General features: G+C 41.3%; 1 protein-coding gene across 1 annotated transcript; it reads right to left on the reverse strand.

Moving 5' to 3' along the window:
- Positions 1 to 13,952: 13,952 nt before the first annotated feature.
- CHST7 (carbohydrate sulfotransferase 7) lies at positions 13,953 to 15,494 on the reverse strand. Its single transcript, XM_015812271.1, has 2 exons — positions 14,959 to 15,494; positions 13,953 to 14,916 (listed from the first exon to the last, which is right to left on the reverse strand). Exons 1-2 carry the CDS (start codon positions 15,492 to 15,494, stop codon positions 13,953 to 13,955), a joined length of 1,500 nt encoding a protein of 499 aa, XP_015667757.1.
- Between the last annotated feature and the right edge of the window lie 1,013 nt (positions 15,495 to 16,507).

Below are 16,507 nucleotides of genomic sequence, written 5' to 3' on the forward strand. Positions count from 1 at the left end.
AAAGGACAATCTAATGCAGATAATCATGAAAAGGCCAACTAAGAAAAACCCCTTTTTGTAGTCTAAAAGATCAAATATCATAGAATAAATTTGGGGACTAAGCCAATGCTGCACTATACTCAGTCATCATTGTTGAAGCTACAGTTGGGTTCACAGAGTCTGTTATGTGTAAACCAAACAAACATTTTTATGGTTCAATACACAACCTGTGATCACAGCCACCAAATATGACCTAATTATTTAAAAAAAATTACAGTGTGATCCCTGCCTAGCTTACCTCTATATTCTGCTCTTACAGGATGGCTGGGTTCAGGTATTGCTTTGATTGGATTTGACCTATTATGATATGGAAAACTACTTTTGAAAGAAAAATCTTCATCAAGATCCAGTCCAAGCTGGGAATAATCAAAATGGAGACTGCTTTAGAAAGAAGGTTGTAGTTTATTGAAGAGGAGAGCCAGACAGAAAGATGGCTCTGGGAAAGCTGACCAGATGTAGTAGGGAATGGTGGGTTTTTATACCTTCTTGAGCTTTTGTTTGGAGTTGTTCCTGTGGCATGAACTTTGACCTGATTCTGAGTGTGCCTTTCTGGTATTGTGATTATGGTGGGTTAATCCTATTATGTCCCAAAGGTCATATCCTGCTTCCCTGGGGGTGTGGCTGATGACTATGTCCTGTGTTGGATTTTTTTGGTGTGAGGGATTGTTGATTCTAGGGATCTTTGTCTTTCTAATCCCATCAGCGCTAAGCTTCCAGGTGCCAGTCTTTCTGAAAGTATTATGATATCTGCATTTCTACGGAGCTGGTTTCTGCGTGGGGGAGGGAGACTTGGGGCTATTAAGAAAAACTGGGCATGCTTTTTTGCCTTTTTAAGATCCTTGGAGGAAATATAATATTCTGCCCTTTTTAATATTTCTTTCTCTGGGGGGGCTGACTTCCCACAACTCCCCCCCCCTTTTCAACCATGAAGGTCTAAAAGTCAGGGCAAAAGTTCTGTTAGGTGGAAAATAAATTTATAGTGTCCAATATTCTGTGCCAATTATTTTAGATGTTTGATGCCCCTTCAAGTTTCCAGTCAGGTTTGCACATTCCTCCAAAATTCTTCACAGCCGTGGTTTACCTCAGTACATAACCACTGGCTCCCCATTTTCAAGGGTTGTTTCCTGCCTTAGCTCTTAATTCAATGCATCCAGGTTTGTGATATCCAATTGACGTTAGCCAATATGCAAGCCAGGCTATTAAATTGCACACAGTGAGCTCTAGCACTCCCACTCTGAATCCACCAGTGCAACATATTCAGGGCTTGAGTTTTGGAGATCTCTTTCCTGCTACTTCCTCAATGAGATAATATGAATTGCAAATCACCTGAGGGGGCCTGATTCCCTCCCCTTTGGAATTTGCAGGAAGTTGTGCATGCGAAACCATGCCACAGAGCAAGAACCAGCCTAAGGAGCTTTACTGAAGGTAAGTGAAGGGAATAGCTTCAGTGTGATTCTGAATGGTGTGTGTGTGTGTGTGTGTGTGTGTGTGTGTGTGTGCGCGCGCACGCGCACATGCAGCTACTTCTACAAAACAGGCAATACAAGCATCTTGGACAAATTTTCCCTCCCACCAGACAGAAATCCAAGATTCAATACTTGCTGTGCCAACCATTCCCAAATGCCATCCCTCCATAAATACATTCAAATGACTTATTACAATACAAATGAGGCAAGAAAGAAAACCTTACAATGAGTTTCTGCCCTCTCCCCATAATCTTTCCAGTTGTCTTCTGAGGCTTCACGTGAGGGCCAATGGCTCCAGGATTCATTCCTTCCTCTGCAACTTTCACAGGCATCTGGGGGGATGCCTGTGAACTTGGGAAGATCTGTTCCACTCTGGTTGCATAGTGACTTTCTAATGGATGGATGGAATCAAACCCAATTCTCTGGCTCAAATGGATGGTGGCAGCATCTGGGTCAGTGTGCTCTGTTTCCAAAAGTTGTGAGGAGTCATCTGTACAGGGCTGAAAGACATAAGAACAAGATCCCCTCCTCTCTTTCTTGGTGGACTCTCCCAGGAGAGGCATTGCTGGTCAGACTTAGGCATGGAGAGCAGAGGATAAAAAATGGAGAAATGGAAAGGGGAGGGGATAGCTTGCAGGCAGAGTTTGAAAAGGCATTAATACTACAGTTGTTAAAGAAACAGATAAGACCAGTCACAACAAAATGGGGACACCACAGATGAGGACAAAAGAAAGGCTGGATTCTGGTAAGAGAACAACAAAAAAATGGAAAGTCTCACTTCTGAAACTGAACATATGCAACATGTTAAAGAGGACTTAAGGACTTGCAACTTGAGAATGCTGAAAGCTCCAAATAATTTTTATAAGCCTAGTATTTTTGTGTGTACAATTTGTGAGGGCATGGAGAATCTACCTTTAATATTTATTCTAAAATAGGCTACATTATTTTAGAGACTGAAAAATGCTTATATGTTCCAGGATTAGTTCCATAGTAGTTTTACTGATTAATGATAGGATAAGAAAAGAAACTTAATAAGAAGAAGGTTATTTCCACACACAAGCAAACTTGAGCTCATGAGGCTCTTGTAGCTAGACACACCTCATGTTTCAGGAAAAGGATAGACAGATAAAACCCATTTACAACACATACAGAAAAGGAAAACCAAAACTTTTCCTTAGATGAACTTAAAACATTCCCTCCTGACAACTTTGGGCTGTTCTTACAAGTACAGAGAAAGAAAAAAAAGAACACATTTCTGTTCACCCTGTTTGCTGGCCAGACAAACAGAGTGAGGGTAGTAGGGAGTGGTGGGTTTTTATACCTTCTTGAACTTTTGTTTGAAGTTGTTCCTGTGGCATGAACTTTGACCTGAGTCTGAGTGTGCCTTTCTGGTATTCTGATTGTGGTGAATCCTGCTTCCCTGGGGGTGTGGCTGATGACTATGTCCTGTGTTGGATTTTTTTGGGTGTGAGGGATTGTTGATTCTAGGGATCTTTGTCTTTCTAATCCCATCAGCTCTAAGCTTCCAGATGCCAGTCTTTCTGAAAGGATTATGATATCTGCATTTCTACAGAGCTGGTTTCTGCGTGGGGGAGGGAGACTTGGGGCTATTAAGAAAAACTGGGCATGCTTTTTTGCCTTTTTAAGATTTTTTGAGGAAATATAATATTCTGCCCTTTTTAATAGATAAGGTAAGGTAAGGTGATGATGATAAGATAAGATGATAAGATGAGATGAGATGAGATGAAATGAGATAAGATGATAAGATAACCTTTATTGTCATTTTTTTACTGTGGGCACAACGGCACACATCAAAAATGAAATTTAGTTGCCTGCTTTCAAAGTGAAACACATACATCACACACACCTAAACATACTATGTACAACATATGTATAGACCCACACTCCCACATATACATAACAAATAAATATTAAATACTGTCCATCTTGAATATATAATGGAAGGAGGAAGCTTGAGAGTTCACAAGGTTAATGCTGTATGGAATGAAACTATGGCTGAATCTGGATGTTCTGCCACGGATACCATGAAGCCTCCTCCCAGAAGGTAACAAGGAAAACAGATCGTGAAGAGGATGTGTAGTGTCCTAGACGATCTTACGGACCCTGCTCAAGTAACACTTCTGCGCTATGTCCTGGATGGGAGGGAGGGAGCTGCCAATGATCTTTTCAGCCATCCTCACCACTCTTTGCACCTCCTTCCTGTCTGAAGCAGTGATGCTTCCAAACCAGACTGTGATGCTGTATGACAGGATGCTCTCAATCGTCCCCCTGTAGAAAGTGGTCAGGACAGGGGAAGAAAGATGTGCTTTTCTCATGTGACGCAGAAAATGCAGGCACTGCTGTGCCCGCTTCACCAGTTTCTCACTGTTGAGCAATCAAGCCAGCCTACTCGTTAGCTACACACCCAGGAATTTGATGCTGGTAACCATCTCCACAGGTGAATCATTAATGCACAGAGAAGTGTGGCTGTGCCTGCCTTTTCTGAAATCGACAATGATCTCTTTGGTTTTTCCGGTATTTAAAACTAGGCTGTTTTCCTTACACCAGTTCACCAACCCCTCAACCTCCTTGCGGTAAGCTTCCAACTTGTCATCCTGAATATTTCCTTCTCGGGGGGGTGGGTCACTTCCCTCATTACCAATTAGAAATATATAGCTTAACTTTAAATATTAAAACCTTACTTTCAACTTTAGGCTGTGTTAAAGCAACACACAAAGGGTAACCCATAATTTACAGACTGCAGTGCCTAAGGCAAAACTACAGAAAGCACATTGTTTTTGTTATCTCATAAGAACAAGACTATCATAATACTGTTTATTTTGGCTTAAGTTTGAAGGCAGTAATTTGGTTTTCAATATAACATTTGTTTATCATATGATGTCTACCCACGATTTTCATCACATTATGTGAAGGCAGCATTAGATCTGAATTTGGTCTTTCTTAGTTAAGAAGAATTTCCTTTCTGGTTACAAAGGTCATTTTTGGTCTCACGTATGTCAGTTTAACCCCTTGTCCCAATTCCTATAGTAATAATAACACTATTGACAGGAAAAATCCGTACATGTTTTAATTTATTGAACCATTTGCCAATTTCAGACATTTTTTAAAAAAAACAATTGAAATTAAATTACATACAGAGTGCATTTTCTTGTATTATATGATCAACTTCATTTAAAACAATATAAAGGCACATCTGCTTTTTCAAGTCATCAGCATAGTAACAGAGCAATAGTGTAATTTTGTTGTTGGTAAAGGAGAGAAATCAAATGAGAGAGAAGAAATGTTAAGTGAGGGCTTTAAAAATAGCTAAAAAATACTACAGTATTTATCCAATACCTTCTTTAGTCAGTATTCTTCCTTGATCTCAGTCTAAGTCAGACATGTCAAACACAAGGCCCGGGGGCCAGATGCGGCCCGCGAAATAGTTTCATGTGGCCCGCGAAGCCATCCTGGAAACAGTAAGGGAACGGCCCCCGCTGCCTTGGCCCTGGCCTAGGCTGGCCAGGAGCCAATGTACAATTTTGTGGTGGCCATCTATGCTGAAACGCATTCAGTCTTAGCTCCACAAGGCCGTCTGGAAACAGCGAGGAACTAGCCCCTGCCGCATCGGTCCCGCCCCCTGGGTGCATGCTGGGGAGGTGACACCTCCCCAGCTGCATTTCTTGCCTGTTTTTCTCCCCTCATCTCAAATATTTTCCCACCACTCTGTACTTAGCAAAGAAGGAAGGAAAGAAGGAAAGAAGGAGAGGGAAGGTCTGAGGGAAGTCCTACCTTAGTCCTGCCCTGCTACCCTTTCACCATCCCCTTGCCCCCTCCTCCTGGCCTATCCTGGGGGTCTCCCATCCTATTGCTAAGAAAGCTTTGGATACAAAGCCAGGTCTCCTCCCATGGAGAGGGAATGGGCCTCCCTCTGACTTTGCCCTTGTACCCATCATGAGCAACCTGGCTAAGGAGAGCAAGCACCACAGCAGCAGCCTTGAGGAGGAAGTAAGTGCAGCTGGGCGCCCCCTTGGGGAAATGGGGCTGGGCTTGGTGCCGCGGGTGCTCAAGGGCCAGGCTGGGCATTTGACCTCTGCTGCCCAGGGCTCCGGGCAGCCCGCACCACCATCCAGCCCCCCCTGCATGGCCTGAGAGGAACAGTGAGGCTCCTCCAGTGGACCATGCCTTGGCACTTGCCCTGGTCCCACTCCCTTCTGCCAGAGACCCTCAGATCTGTCCCACTCCTGCCTAGGCCACCACAGGCAGCCTTGACGCGAACGATGTAGATCTGGCCACGCCTACCCAGTAGGCCACACCCACCCTGGCCACACTCATCCGGCCCCCTGAGGGCAATCGCAATGCTGATGCGGCCCTCAATGAAATTGAGTTTGACACCCCTGGTCTAAGTGATGCACTAACTAGGACTGCTTTGATGGCTGTCTATAGGCTTTTGTGCATGCGGGCAGAGAAGGTGCTTCTGTCAATACATTTGGTGAAGTGAAGTGGTCCATCTCAGCACTGAGGCAGAAGCACCCTGGCTGTGCCTTAAAACACATTGTTCTTTCAATTTAGTTTGATGTGGCTTCATAAAATAGCACCATTTTGTACAAGTCTAGAGCTCAGGCTTTATGTTTATGAAAGAGAGTACAAAGATTTTGATGTGACTATTCTACTAAAATCTATACCCCTTGGGACAATTTCCAAACCTCTAGGTAAGTTGGCTTTTCCCCTATGACATAAAAAATGAGTCAGACTTCCTTTCTACTCCTCCACACCAATTTCTCTTTTTGATACTGGAAATTCCTGTTCCTTGTATTAGCTCAAAAGGGGACAAATGCAGGGACAGCAGAAGAATTTTTAGATCCAAAAGATGCAAGGTTCACTCATCTCCAAGCCACTCTCCTGATTTGGAAAAAAAAAATACTTATATAAATATGTTGCCTGCTGTTATTTTTTATGAGTATGTTTTTAAAGAGAAAAACCAGAAAAGAAAAGACAATGACATTTTTAAGGGGAAAATGTTGGGGAATATCAACAGATCTTCAAGATTTCCGCTTCTATTTTTGACAAGTCCTTGAGTAGGTTGAAAAGTTCAAATGTCATAGCTGGATTGCCATGTCTGAGATTCTAAATTCCACTATTGTGTTTTTACTTGGTATAGTAGATGGTCTGAATGTTGCAAGTATGACAAAACAGTAACACATTCGTTGACTGAAGATAAAACACTTCAAAACCTAGAGGGCACAGATATTGTACTGTGCCATATGTCATATTTAAAGGTTTTTTCCTTTATAATAGTAACAATTTCATTAAAGCTAGTCAGTATTCATTCTGCCATGCAGAATTTACAGTAAAATTGCAGTTCATTGATGGTTCCAATGTCTATAGAAGGCATAGCTCTATCCAGAAATCTTCTGTCATAAGTGAGCAACTAGTCCGTTAGCCTGTGCTGATGAGAAAAGTCCACAATTTAGATTAGGATTTCTGCAGTTAAGTTCTTCCATCTGCCTTGTAAATAAAGGCACACATAAGTAAGAAGGTAGCATTTTACTTTTAATCAGTCCGTGGCATTTTCTTAAATTAGGTGGTAACACACACCTCAATAAACAAAGTATATTATTTACCAATAAACAAAGCTAAATCCCTCACCACTCATCCCCAGCATTATAGGGAAAATTATTAAATTGCTAGCATTTTAATATTAATATTTTAAGTCTTGATGATTTTAAGTTTTTAGGTTTGATGCAGTGATTAAGGCATTAAGCTAAAAACTATGAATACATGAATTGTTCTGCTTTAGGAACAAAGCAAGGAAGAAGGCAATGGAAAACCACCTCTGAAAAACTTTGCCAAGGAAACTGCAGGGACTTGTTCAGGTAGACCTCAAGAATCAGACACAATTGAACAGAAGAAAAAAGGACTTTCAATCTGCGTTGCAGTGGAACGGGATGCACGAAGGCAGGGCTCTGCCTTCCATGCCTGATTTTGCCCTGGTGGGAGCCCTAAAAAGGACCTAAAATCGCCCCGAAGAGGCGATGAAGAGGAGGGGTACCTTGTTGATAATGGAAAGAGGGCGGTCTTTCCATTCGACCCAAGGAAAGCCCTCCAAACCGGCAGGGGAAAGACTGGTTACATTCTTGTGGCAGGCCATTAGCTGCTGACAACCAAAGAGGAAAAAAGTACTACTTAATATATCACAAACAGCATGTCTGGAACTGGGTGAGAATATTGATCCTTTCTTTACTATTTTACAACTGAATTTCCTGGGAAAGGCTCCCAAGAAGCGAAAAACCTCCAAATGTAAATGGAAGTGGCGTTTTAATTTTATGGGGGACAGAAACATACAATATTGAAGTGAAAGTAACATAAAGCTACAGTTTCGATAAATTTGAGAACTGAGATAACTGTTAAGATTTTCTCTTCGAAAAAAGAAAAAACATTGAGGCAAAATATAAGAAATCAATCCTTTGTTTTAAGAGTGGAAAATGGACTTTGAATGACATCTAGTGGTGGGTTTGTGTATAGCACTATAATTTGCTTTGCTTGGTTATTCCTATCCTGGGAGAACAGCTGGCAATAAAGGAAAATATTTTGACATACTTATCATCCTGACCTTCTTGGATTATATATACCTACTGAGCTTGGACTTTTAACTTTAAGAGCTAGTGGGAGAGAAAGAAACATTTGACTTTGGACTACGCCTGGCTGGGAAAGACCTTTTAGCTGTTTTGAGAGAGGTTGAACATTTGGAATATTGTGGATTACAACCTTGCCTGACTGACAATTTTTGGGATACTTGAGACAAGGGATTACTATAAAACAGGGGTGTCAAACTGCCGGCCCGTGGGCAGACGCGTCACATGGAAACCACGCCCACTCCATTGCCGGCAATGGCAAAACTGGCCAATACGTTGCACGACGTCACATGACGTCGTGGGTTTGACATGCCTGCTATAAAATATTGCTTTCAGAACTGAATCTATACTTTGGAATATATTGTATTATAAAGGATACACATAAAGACCAGAAAACTAATCTCCATGAATGATGCCTCAAGAAAAAACAAACACCTTTCAGAAAGAAATATATTCTATGCTACAACTAATACAACTAAATAATAAACAGAAACTCTATCTTGAACTTACAAACCGATTTTCAGATCTCATCTGAATATTCTACAGACCCAAAAACAATAGAAGAGGAATTAATCATCATTAAAGAGGATTCTATTTCATCTGATACACAACCTTTTGAGATTTTTGATGATCAAAAAATGATTGTAATTAAATCATCTATACCTTTAAAATTAACAGAAATGGACTTCCAATTACAATTGATTAAGAACTATGACAATGTTGTTAACCAACTACTAACTACAAAATTGGTCAGGAGTGAGTCTCCTATTCAGCAGAGTCAAATGTCGAGGCTTGAATCTTTAAAACAACAAGGGACTACCTACAAAGGACACAGGTCTCTAAAACAGAAGAGGGGACACTCTTCCCTGATTCAAATGCTACCACAAGGAATAAAAAGAGACTTATTCGTTGACATAGAGGCTTTGTTATGAAAACCGGCTTGGCACAAAAAGAAAGCTAGAATAAGATTTAAGAGTGTGATCTAAAATGGTACATAATGGGTTAAAGGCTTTTTAGACACGGATTGACGTAAAGTTTAAAATTGGCAAATAAGATACCAGCGGTCCTGATTGAAGAAAGACTAATTAAATGTGAAGTTAGCGAAAAGATGTTTGCTTTTGTACTAATATGTGCATGGGAGATATAATAATAATTTGGATTGGATTTAAATGTTATTGAATGGGTTAAAAGAGTATTATATAGATTTTGATCAATTGATAGATTATAGATTTAAAATAGATTAGAAATGTATTGTTTGGAGTAATATTTTTGTTTTCTAGGAAGGAAAGCTATTTTGTAAAGCAAGGGGAATAAGAGGGATTTTTGATAAAAGAAGAAATGAAATTAATAAATGAGTTACTGATTATGTCAAGGAAAAGGGAAAGGAAAGACACCTGAAGTGTTAATAATATGGTTATTTAAGCTAAATGGGAATATGGTAATTGTAAATTGTAAAGCTTAATACAGGATTTTGATCTATATAAATGAAATGTTATTGATGATTGTTTGGATAGATTGAATTATATTGAAATATATATTAATTTGAATATAATATAATATTTGAGGGAACAGAGAGGGAGTTTGTAATGATTTAATTTGAATTACATATGTATGATTTTGTTTTGGCATAATTGATTACCCTGTCACCACGTTGTTTCTCAAGCATTTGGTTGTAAAAAGAAAAACTAATAAAACTTGTATTATAAAATTTTTTTTTTGTAAAACATGGTTTATGGTGCAAAATGCAGACATCCAACAATACGTAATTCAACAAATTATCATTTAGTTCAATGTGTGGCCTAGGTTTTAGATGAAAGAAAAGTGTCCTAAAGGGTCCAGAATGCAAGAATAGTTACATACTAAAGAACTAATAGAAAATAGGATAAAGAAAAGAAACACAGCCAAGACAAAAGAGCATTTGTGCTCTTTATTGGATAGACTTCACAAAAGTCTGCTTTCTACACAGCAATTAAAAATAATCCTTGGTTAGAAGCCATCAGGAAATACCAGAGTTGTAAGATATACTGAAAAGGTGAAAAACATTCTAGAAAAAGGCACTGGTAAATCACCTTCAGAGTTGTTGCCAAAATCAATACAGAATTATTTTCATGTGGCTACCAGCAGGGCATCTTCACTTTTTAAATAACCAGTCAATGTCTAGCTGCAGACTAAATCATACTGTGGTAGGCAGACAACCGTTTTGTTGAAAAAAAATTGTTTTTAAATATTTTCCCTTCAGGCCTCTCATTCCTGGGGCTCACATCCTTGCCCTAACATTTTTAGGAAGGCTACCTGATAGCCTAATCAAGGAACTCAAACCAGGCCAGATGCTGATTCAGGGTTAATTTCTTTTTCCAGTTGCAGATAATTTAGCTAGAATGTTTTCTATACTTACTTATCAGCCTTACAGATGAGGGTCAGAAGGGCAAGGGCTGTAACATTTTGGTAATGAACCTACCTTCTGGGAGGGTTCTCCTCTAGGGGGTGTGAATTGTTGCTTGTTGCCTATAGCTGGCTAGTGATCATATGCCTTTGCTTTCCAAAAGTGTATAAAAGATATGCCAATCTGTATATTAGGGACTCTTGATTACAGAATAAGCAGGTTGCAATTGCCTGTCTTGTGTAATAATTGGCTACTTTGAACCAGGGAAAAACAAAATCAGCATTTGGCTGGGCCAGTTCATGATTTGGCTATCAATGGTGACAGAAGACAGTCTTTCTTTATGTATATAATTCCTCTCTTTATTTGGATTATTTTAAAACCATATATGGAAACCAATATTAATGTATTTTCAGTTATATAACCAATAAAATGTATACTTTCACTTCAGCTAGGTAACTATCAGAATGTAACATTTTGGTGCCTCCTTTGTGTGAAAATTTGTTAGGCTCTCTCAGTAATACAAGGTTAATTATACTACTGATCAAGTGAAGTCAAGGTCAGAAAATACAACTTGACATGTCCAAGGCCTACAATGCAAGTGAACGGACTTATTCAACATGTACATGTATAAGACATTTATATGAAAGAAGACAATAATGTTAGGGATGCTGGCTCTATACATCAAATTTTGTTGTTTAAACTTTGGTATAGAGTAGATTCATGGTCTGCATGACTTTTACTATCTACTCCTGCTAGACTGATCTTCAACTCATTATCAATCTGCTATTAAATTGCACACCCAAAAGCTGATTATATATCAATCTAGCATTTAAATAAACCTCATGTTAGTGGCCACAAAGGTTTGATGGTTTGAAACCTTTAGGATATATATAATCTTTAGGTTAACATTGTGATATTATTAGTTAATTACCTGGATATAAGCCTACATAGATGAGAACTAGACTAAGACAATATGAAAGATGGTATTATAAGCCATGATTAATTTTGTGCATAACCCAATCACATAAAATAAATTGTAAAAGATTCACTACTAGAAGAAACTAGAGAAAACATACATTTTCTTCTCTTCACAGAGATTCTAATGTACAGCTCTTTTTTAATTCACATTTTTATTCAATTTTTAAGAAATTAAGTGAAAAATACCATCTTCTGTGCTTTGCAAATCAAATACAATTCAGTATTCAGCCTTAGTAGTTTTATACTTTTCAAGATTTATCTACATATTTAATAATATATGTAGAAATCTGTGTGTCCCATTTTACAGACACATATTATGTAAACTAGTATATGTTTGCTAAGATTAAATAAAAAAAACAAATTATGATTTGTCATCATTTGTGAAATCAGCCTATATTGGAGTTAATGTATCATTAAGATCCACATAAAAATCTGAAAACATTCAGTGAAAAAATTCAGAAAATCTGAAATACAGCAAATACTTTTTCACAAATCTGTATACAGAATCACTCTCAGTCCTGATATTACTTTTGTGGGCATTCATGTCAAGTAATATCAAAAGTAATACTAGTAAGTCTGCACCCACCTAAGAATATCTACTTATGAGAGGTAAATGTGCTTTTGAGATTCTTATCAAGTATATTACTTATAAATGTCCATAGCTGTAGACATTTACAACAGTAGTATTAACCTCTGAATAACATCTGCATGTATCAGCATACAAAATCAGGATATATCAAAAGCAAGACAATTCTGCATTACACGCTCCTGCTTTTCCTGAAAGACAGAAATGGTAACTTCAAGATGTATAATGCTTGTTTCCAGAATGTTTTTCCTGGTGATTTCTTTGTTTTAGAAACTAAAACTTATTGGGTCAAATCTCAAGCTAAGCAGCATAAATATTTCCTAATTTTGGCCTTGATTTACATCTTTAGGATTCTTGAGGTTTGATGTGTCTATACCCAATCCCAGTTTATGAAGTAATCTGTTTGTTTCAACCATGCTTTATACATGCTTCCATGAGATTTTATGAAATGTTTCTGCAGCTGTTCTTAAAACTATCCCCTCCTCCCTATAAGAGGAATGATTCTCCTCAGAAGCTGACTTAAGAATAGATTTTCAGCAAGAAAATAGTAGTCCATTACCAGTCTCTTGTCATTATCATTTTTGGCACTTAAAACAAGTTGGCTCTCCAGACAAAACAAGGCATGCAAATAAATAAGAAATTCTTGATGGCATAATGCCTTTATGTGGGAAAACTAAAACCATTTACTTATTAGAAATGAATGATCAGATAATTTGAGTTTCTCAGGTTTTATGCCAGTGCAGAAGTTACATATAAAGTACTCTATTTTCTGTACTTTTAAAACTTACCCAGTTTCAAGGCAAGAATGTTGCTGGCTGAGACATAGTGGCATTATAATACTTTTGCAAGCTTTTTCTTTCTCTGCAGACCAAAATTATCACTTGAATGATTTACAATGCATTTCTTGTTTCAAGTATGTAAATAGGGTCCTTTCAACTGACTGCAATAATCCCCCTTCAGTAATTACTTTACCCAAAAGCTCTTTATTATGTCCTGTATAATTGCTACTTTATAAACCAGTTTCTCCTTTTAAAAATCTTTTAACTGGAAACTTTCAAACATAGTAATCATTACAGAAACCTAAAGTAGAAAAAGATACTTGAGGTAGAAAACACATTGAGAGATAAAAAATTCAAAACAGAATTACTATACATTCTCCTATATAGGAAAAGAAAGGAATGCTTTTATAATGGCCATTTGTATCTTTCAAATTTTAAAAAAAAGTAGTCTTTCATTCTATATTAGGCCGAAGATCTTCAAAATGTTTTGTTTGACTATCAATATGGATTTAAAAAAAACCAATCTGATCATTACGAAGAACCATTTATAAGGATTAAGACTCAGCTTTAATGACTTGCTTTGCAGCTTGATTCATGTTCAAGAGACTAAAGTCCTCATTCAAATACAGATATTACAGGAGTTGGTACTCAGACGTCAATCTATTTGCCAAAAGCAAGAAAGGAAACAGCTAGTAGCATGCATTTCATACATCTTAAGTCTCTACAGTGCCACTCATTTTAAATAACTAGGAATCCTATAAAAAAATCAAACTGGTAATTCTACCCATCCACACTCATATATATTTTTTTATCATAGGCTATGATTCTTTCTCCAAGCTGATAAATAAAATAACATGTAAGGCAGCCTTCTCTGGGCAGATGTTGCACCATATTAGCTTGGTTGAGAAGACTTGCCTCAATAGCACCAAGATGGGGAAGATTGAGGCAGAATAAATGTCAGAGGGGGATGGACAACTTCCTCTTCACTTTAGTGACTCATAGAATCAAAGGAAAAAAACTGCCCAATTTGTGTCGGGATTTCTAGATGCGGAGGTGCCCCCTGGGAGCAAAAGATGTTATGACAGCCTAAGGCGGAATATACTTCGTTAAATAGATTGTGCCAGGAGCGACTTTGCGGCTACCTGGATGAGGAGAAGCGCTGGAGCGTCCCCTAGGGGAGTCACGTCGAACGCTCTTTTCGCTGCTCAGAGGGTAGGAGAGGAGCCTCATGGCCTCTCCGCAGGTACTCTCTACTTGGCGCACCTGCTCCCGGCTGAGCCGCTCCCGCCAGGCGTGGATGGCTTCCCGAGCATCACGGGCGGAGATGAGGAAGGGCCGCTCCGAGGAGTAGGCGACCCCGCGGGTCATGTTGAAGACGAAGGCCTCGAGGGCCGGCGGCGCGGGAAGGGCCGCGAATCTCAGCAAGCGGCGCAACTGGGCGCGCGGCTCCAGCACCAGGTCCTCGTAGCGCACTTGCGTGTACCGGCGGCGCAGCCAGGCGGGGGCCCGGCTGGAAAAGATCAAGTCACGCAGCCAGGCCTGGCAGATCACCTCGAGGGCGCCGCCCAGAAAGAATTCGGCTCGATGCTGCGGCTGTGTTCGGACGGCTCCACCGCCGGCGATGGCGGCGGCAGCGGGCGGGAGTTGCCGGCGGGGCAGTCCTCGGAACTCGGCGTGATACTTGCTCCGCAGCACCTGAATGCTCTCCCGGAGCAGCGCCTGTTTGGCCTTGAGTCGAGAATTATGGACGGCGCGGGGATCGCGGAAAAGCTGGATGACGTGCAGGTTGAGGTCCGGGTCTCGCAGCAGTGGCAGCAGCGCCCCCAACTCCAGCAGCCTCACGTCCTTAATCACCATCACCGGGTATTTTCGGCACTCGGCTTCCAACTCCCGCAGCGGCCGCGGATGGCAGCTCCGCTCGCAGGCGGCGCTGTCGACAAGGCCCACGTCGGCGCGGGCCCGGGCGGCGCGGGCACAAAAAGGCGCGGAGCAGATCACTTTGTTGGTCCGCCACCCGAAAATGCTAGCCGTACTTAGGTTGCCGCTCCCGCTGCCCGACTTGGCCCCGAAGGAGGCGGGCAAGGGGATGAGCGGGTCGCGGCCGGCCGGCGGTGTGGCATAGAGGCGTAAGACCGAGAAGTCGCAGCGGAAGAGAGAGCGCATCATGTCCCGGAGGGCGCCCTGCAGGCTCAGCGCGTCGCTAGGATAGAGCGCTTGCCACAAGTGCCACATGGGCTCGTACAGGTAGAAAACATCCGGGTGCTGATTGAACAGTTCTCCCAGGAAAGACGAGCCGGTGCGCCAGGTGGCGTGCAAGTAGATGTGCCGCTTCCCGCCCACTCTGCTCCGCAGACTGGGCGCCCTCCGGGTCCCGTCCTCAGCCTCTCCTGCCGCTGGTGGTGGTAGCGGTGGTGGCTGCGGCTCTTCCCAGCCCCAGTCGCCGAGCGCCTCCTCCAGGCTGGGGCAGCGGTGGGGCAACTGCGACTCCTCGCCCGCGCGCCCCCTTCTGGCTCGATAGTCCAGCGTGTAAGACACGAGCAGCAGGAGCAGCAGCGTGTAGACAGCTAAACCCAGCGCAAATCGCCGATGGAGCTGCCATCGCCACCTCCATCGTCGCCGGCTCTTCATGGCTCCCTCGGAACCACGCCGGAGGGAGCTGTCCTCCCCGCCACTGTCACCCGGTTCAAAAACAAGCTCAAACTTGAGAAAGGCGGAGGGGAAACAGGGGTGGTGGCCACTGCTGCAGCGGCCGCCCTTCCCGACGTAGAAACACGCCCCCAGTTGCCGGCAAGAGGGTGCAAGCGATCGCCAGCCCGCCGTTCCTTCAACTTAGGCTGCGGCTCCGCGCTGCTTCAGGGTGATGCCAACGCATCCAGTCCCTCTGAGCCCCCCGGCGTTTTAAGTCCGCGTAAGGTTAAGACTGGTCTCCTGTTCCGATTACTTGTGGGGGAGGGAGGAGGGAAAGTTATCGGAGTGGCGTTTTCCCAGCCAGCCTGTATTTGCATAGGATGAAGTTGAGTGACAGTTCCCTCAGCATTCATTAACCTCACAAATCTAAATGCAAATTAAGTAATTTAAATTAAAAAGAGGTATTGTTTATTTATGGTTAAAGCACTCAGTACTTGCAGTTATCCCGTACTCTTTGCCTTGGAGATGAGGATAAATACTGAACAGGATAATCCTTAAGCCTAAAAAGGGTGTATGCTAAGTACTGATGTTGCAAATTCTACTCTGCCTTCTCACCCTTTAATCCTCAAGGTCAGTTGGACACTCACAATCCAAGACACTTAAATAAGCCAGTAAACTACATTTACACCTAACATTTAGCTAACACCCATGATTTGCAAATGACAGCTGAGTTTGCACAATAAAGTAATGGTGTCTTTTGAAGTCTGAACCGAACAGCAATATAAACTCTTAGTAAAGGGAATAGACATTATTTGATTTGACTGAAACACTCAATTCCCAATACTACTCAAAGGAGTTCAGGGTGATTCCAGCCTACTTGTAATCTAACCAACTTTATGGCATTCTGAGGCTACTACTAGTTGTTTTAGGAAAAAGCAGGAATGTTTCTTTGAGTTCCTTGGAAAAGGTCACTTTAACTGAAGATGCATATTAATGAATAAAAGAATGATTCT

Source organism: Protobothrops mucrosquamatus, unplaced genomic scaffold (genome assembly GCF_001527695.2).
Source record: "Protobothrops mucrosquamatus isolate PMUCROS unplaced genomic scaffold, P.Mucros_1.0 scaffold77, whole genome shotgun sequence".
NCBI classification, from domain to species: domain Eukaryota; kingdom Metazoa; phylum Chordata; class Lepidosauria; order Squamata; family Viperidae; genus Protobothrops; species Protobothrops mucrosquamatus.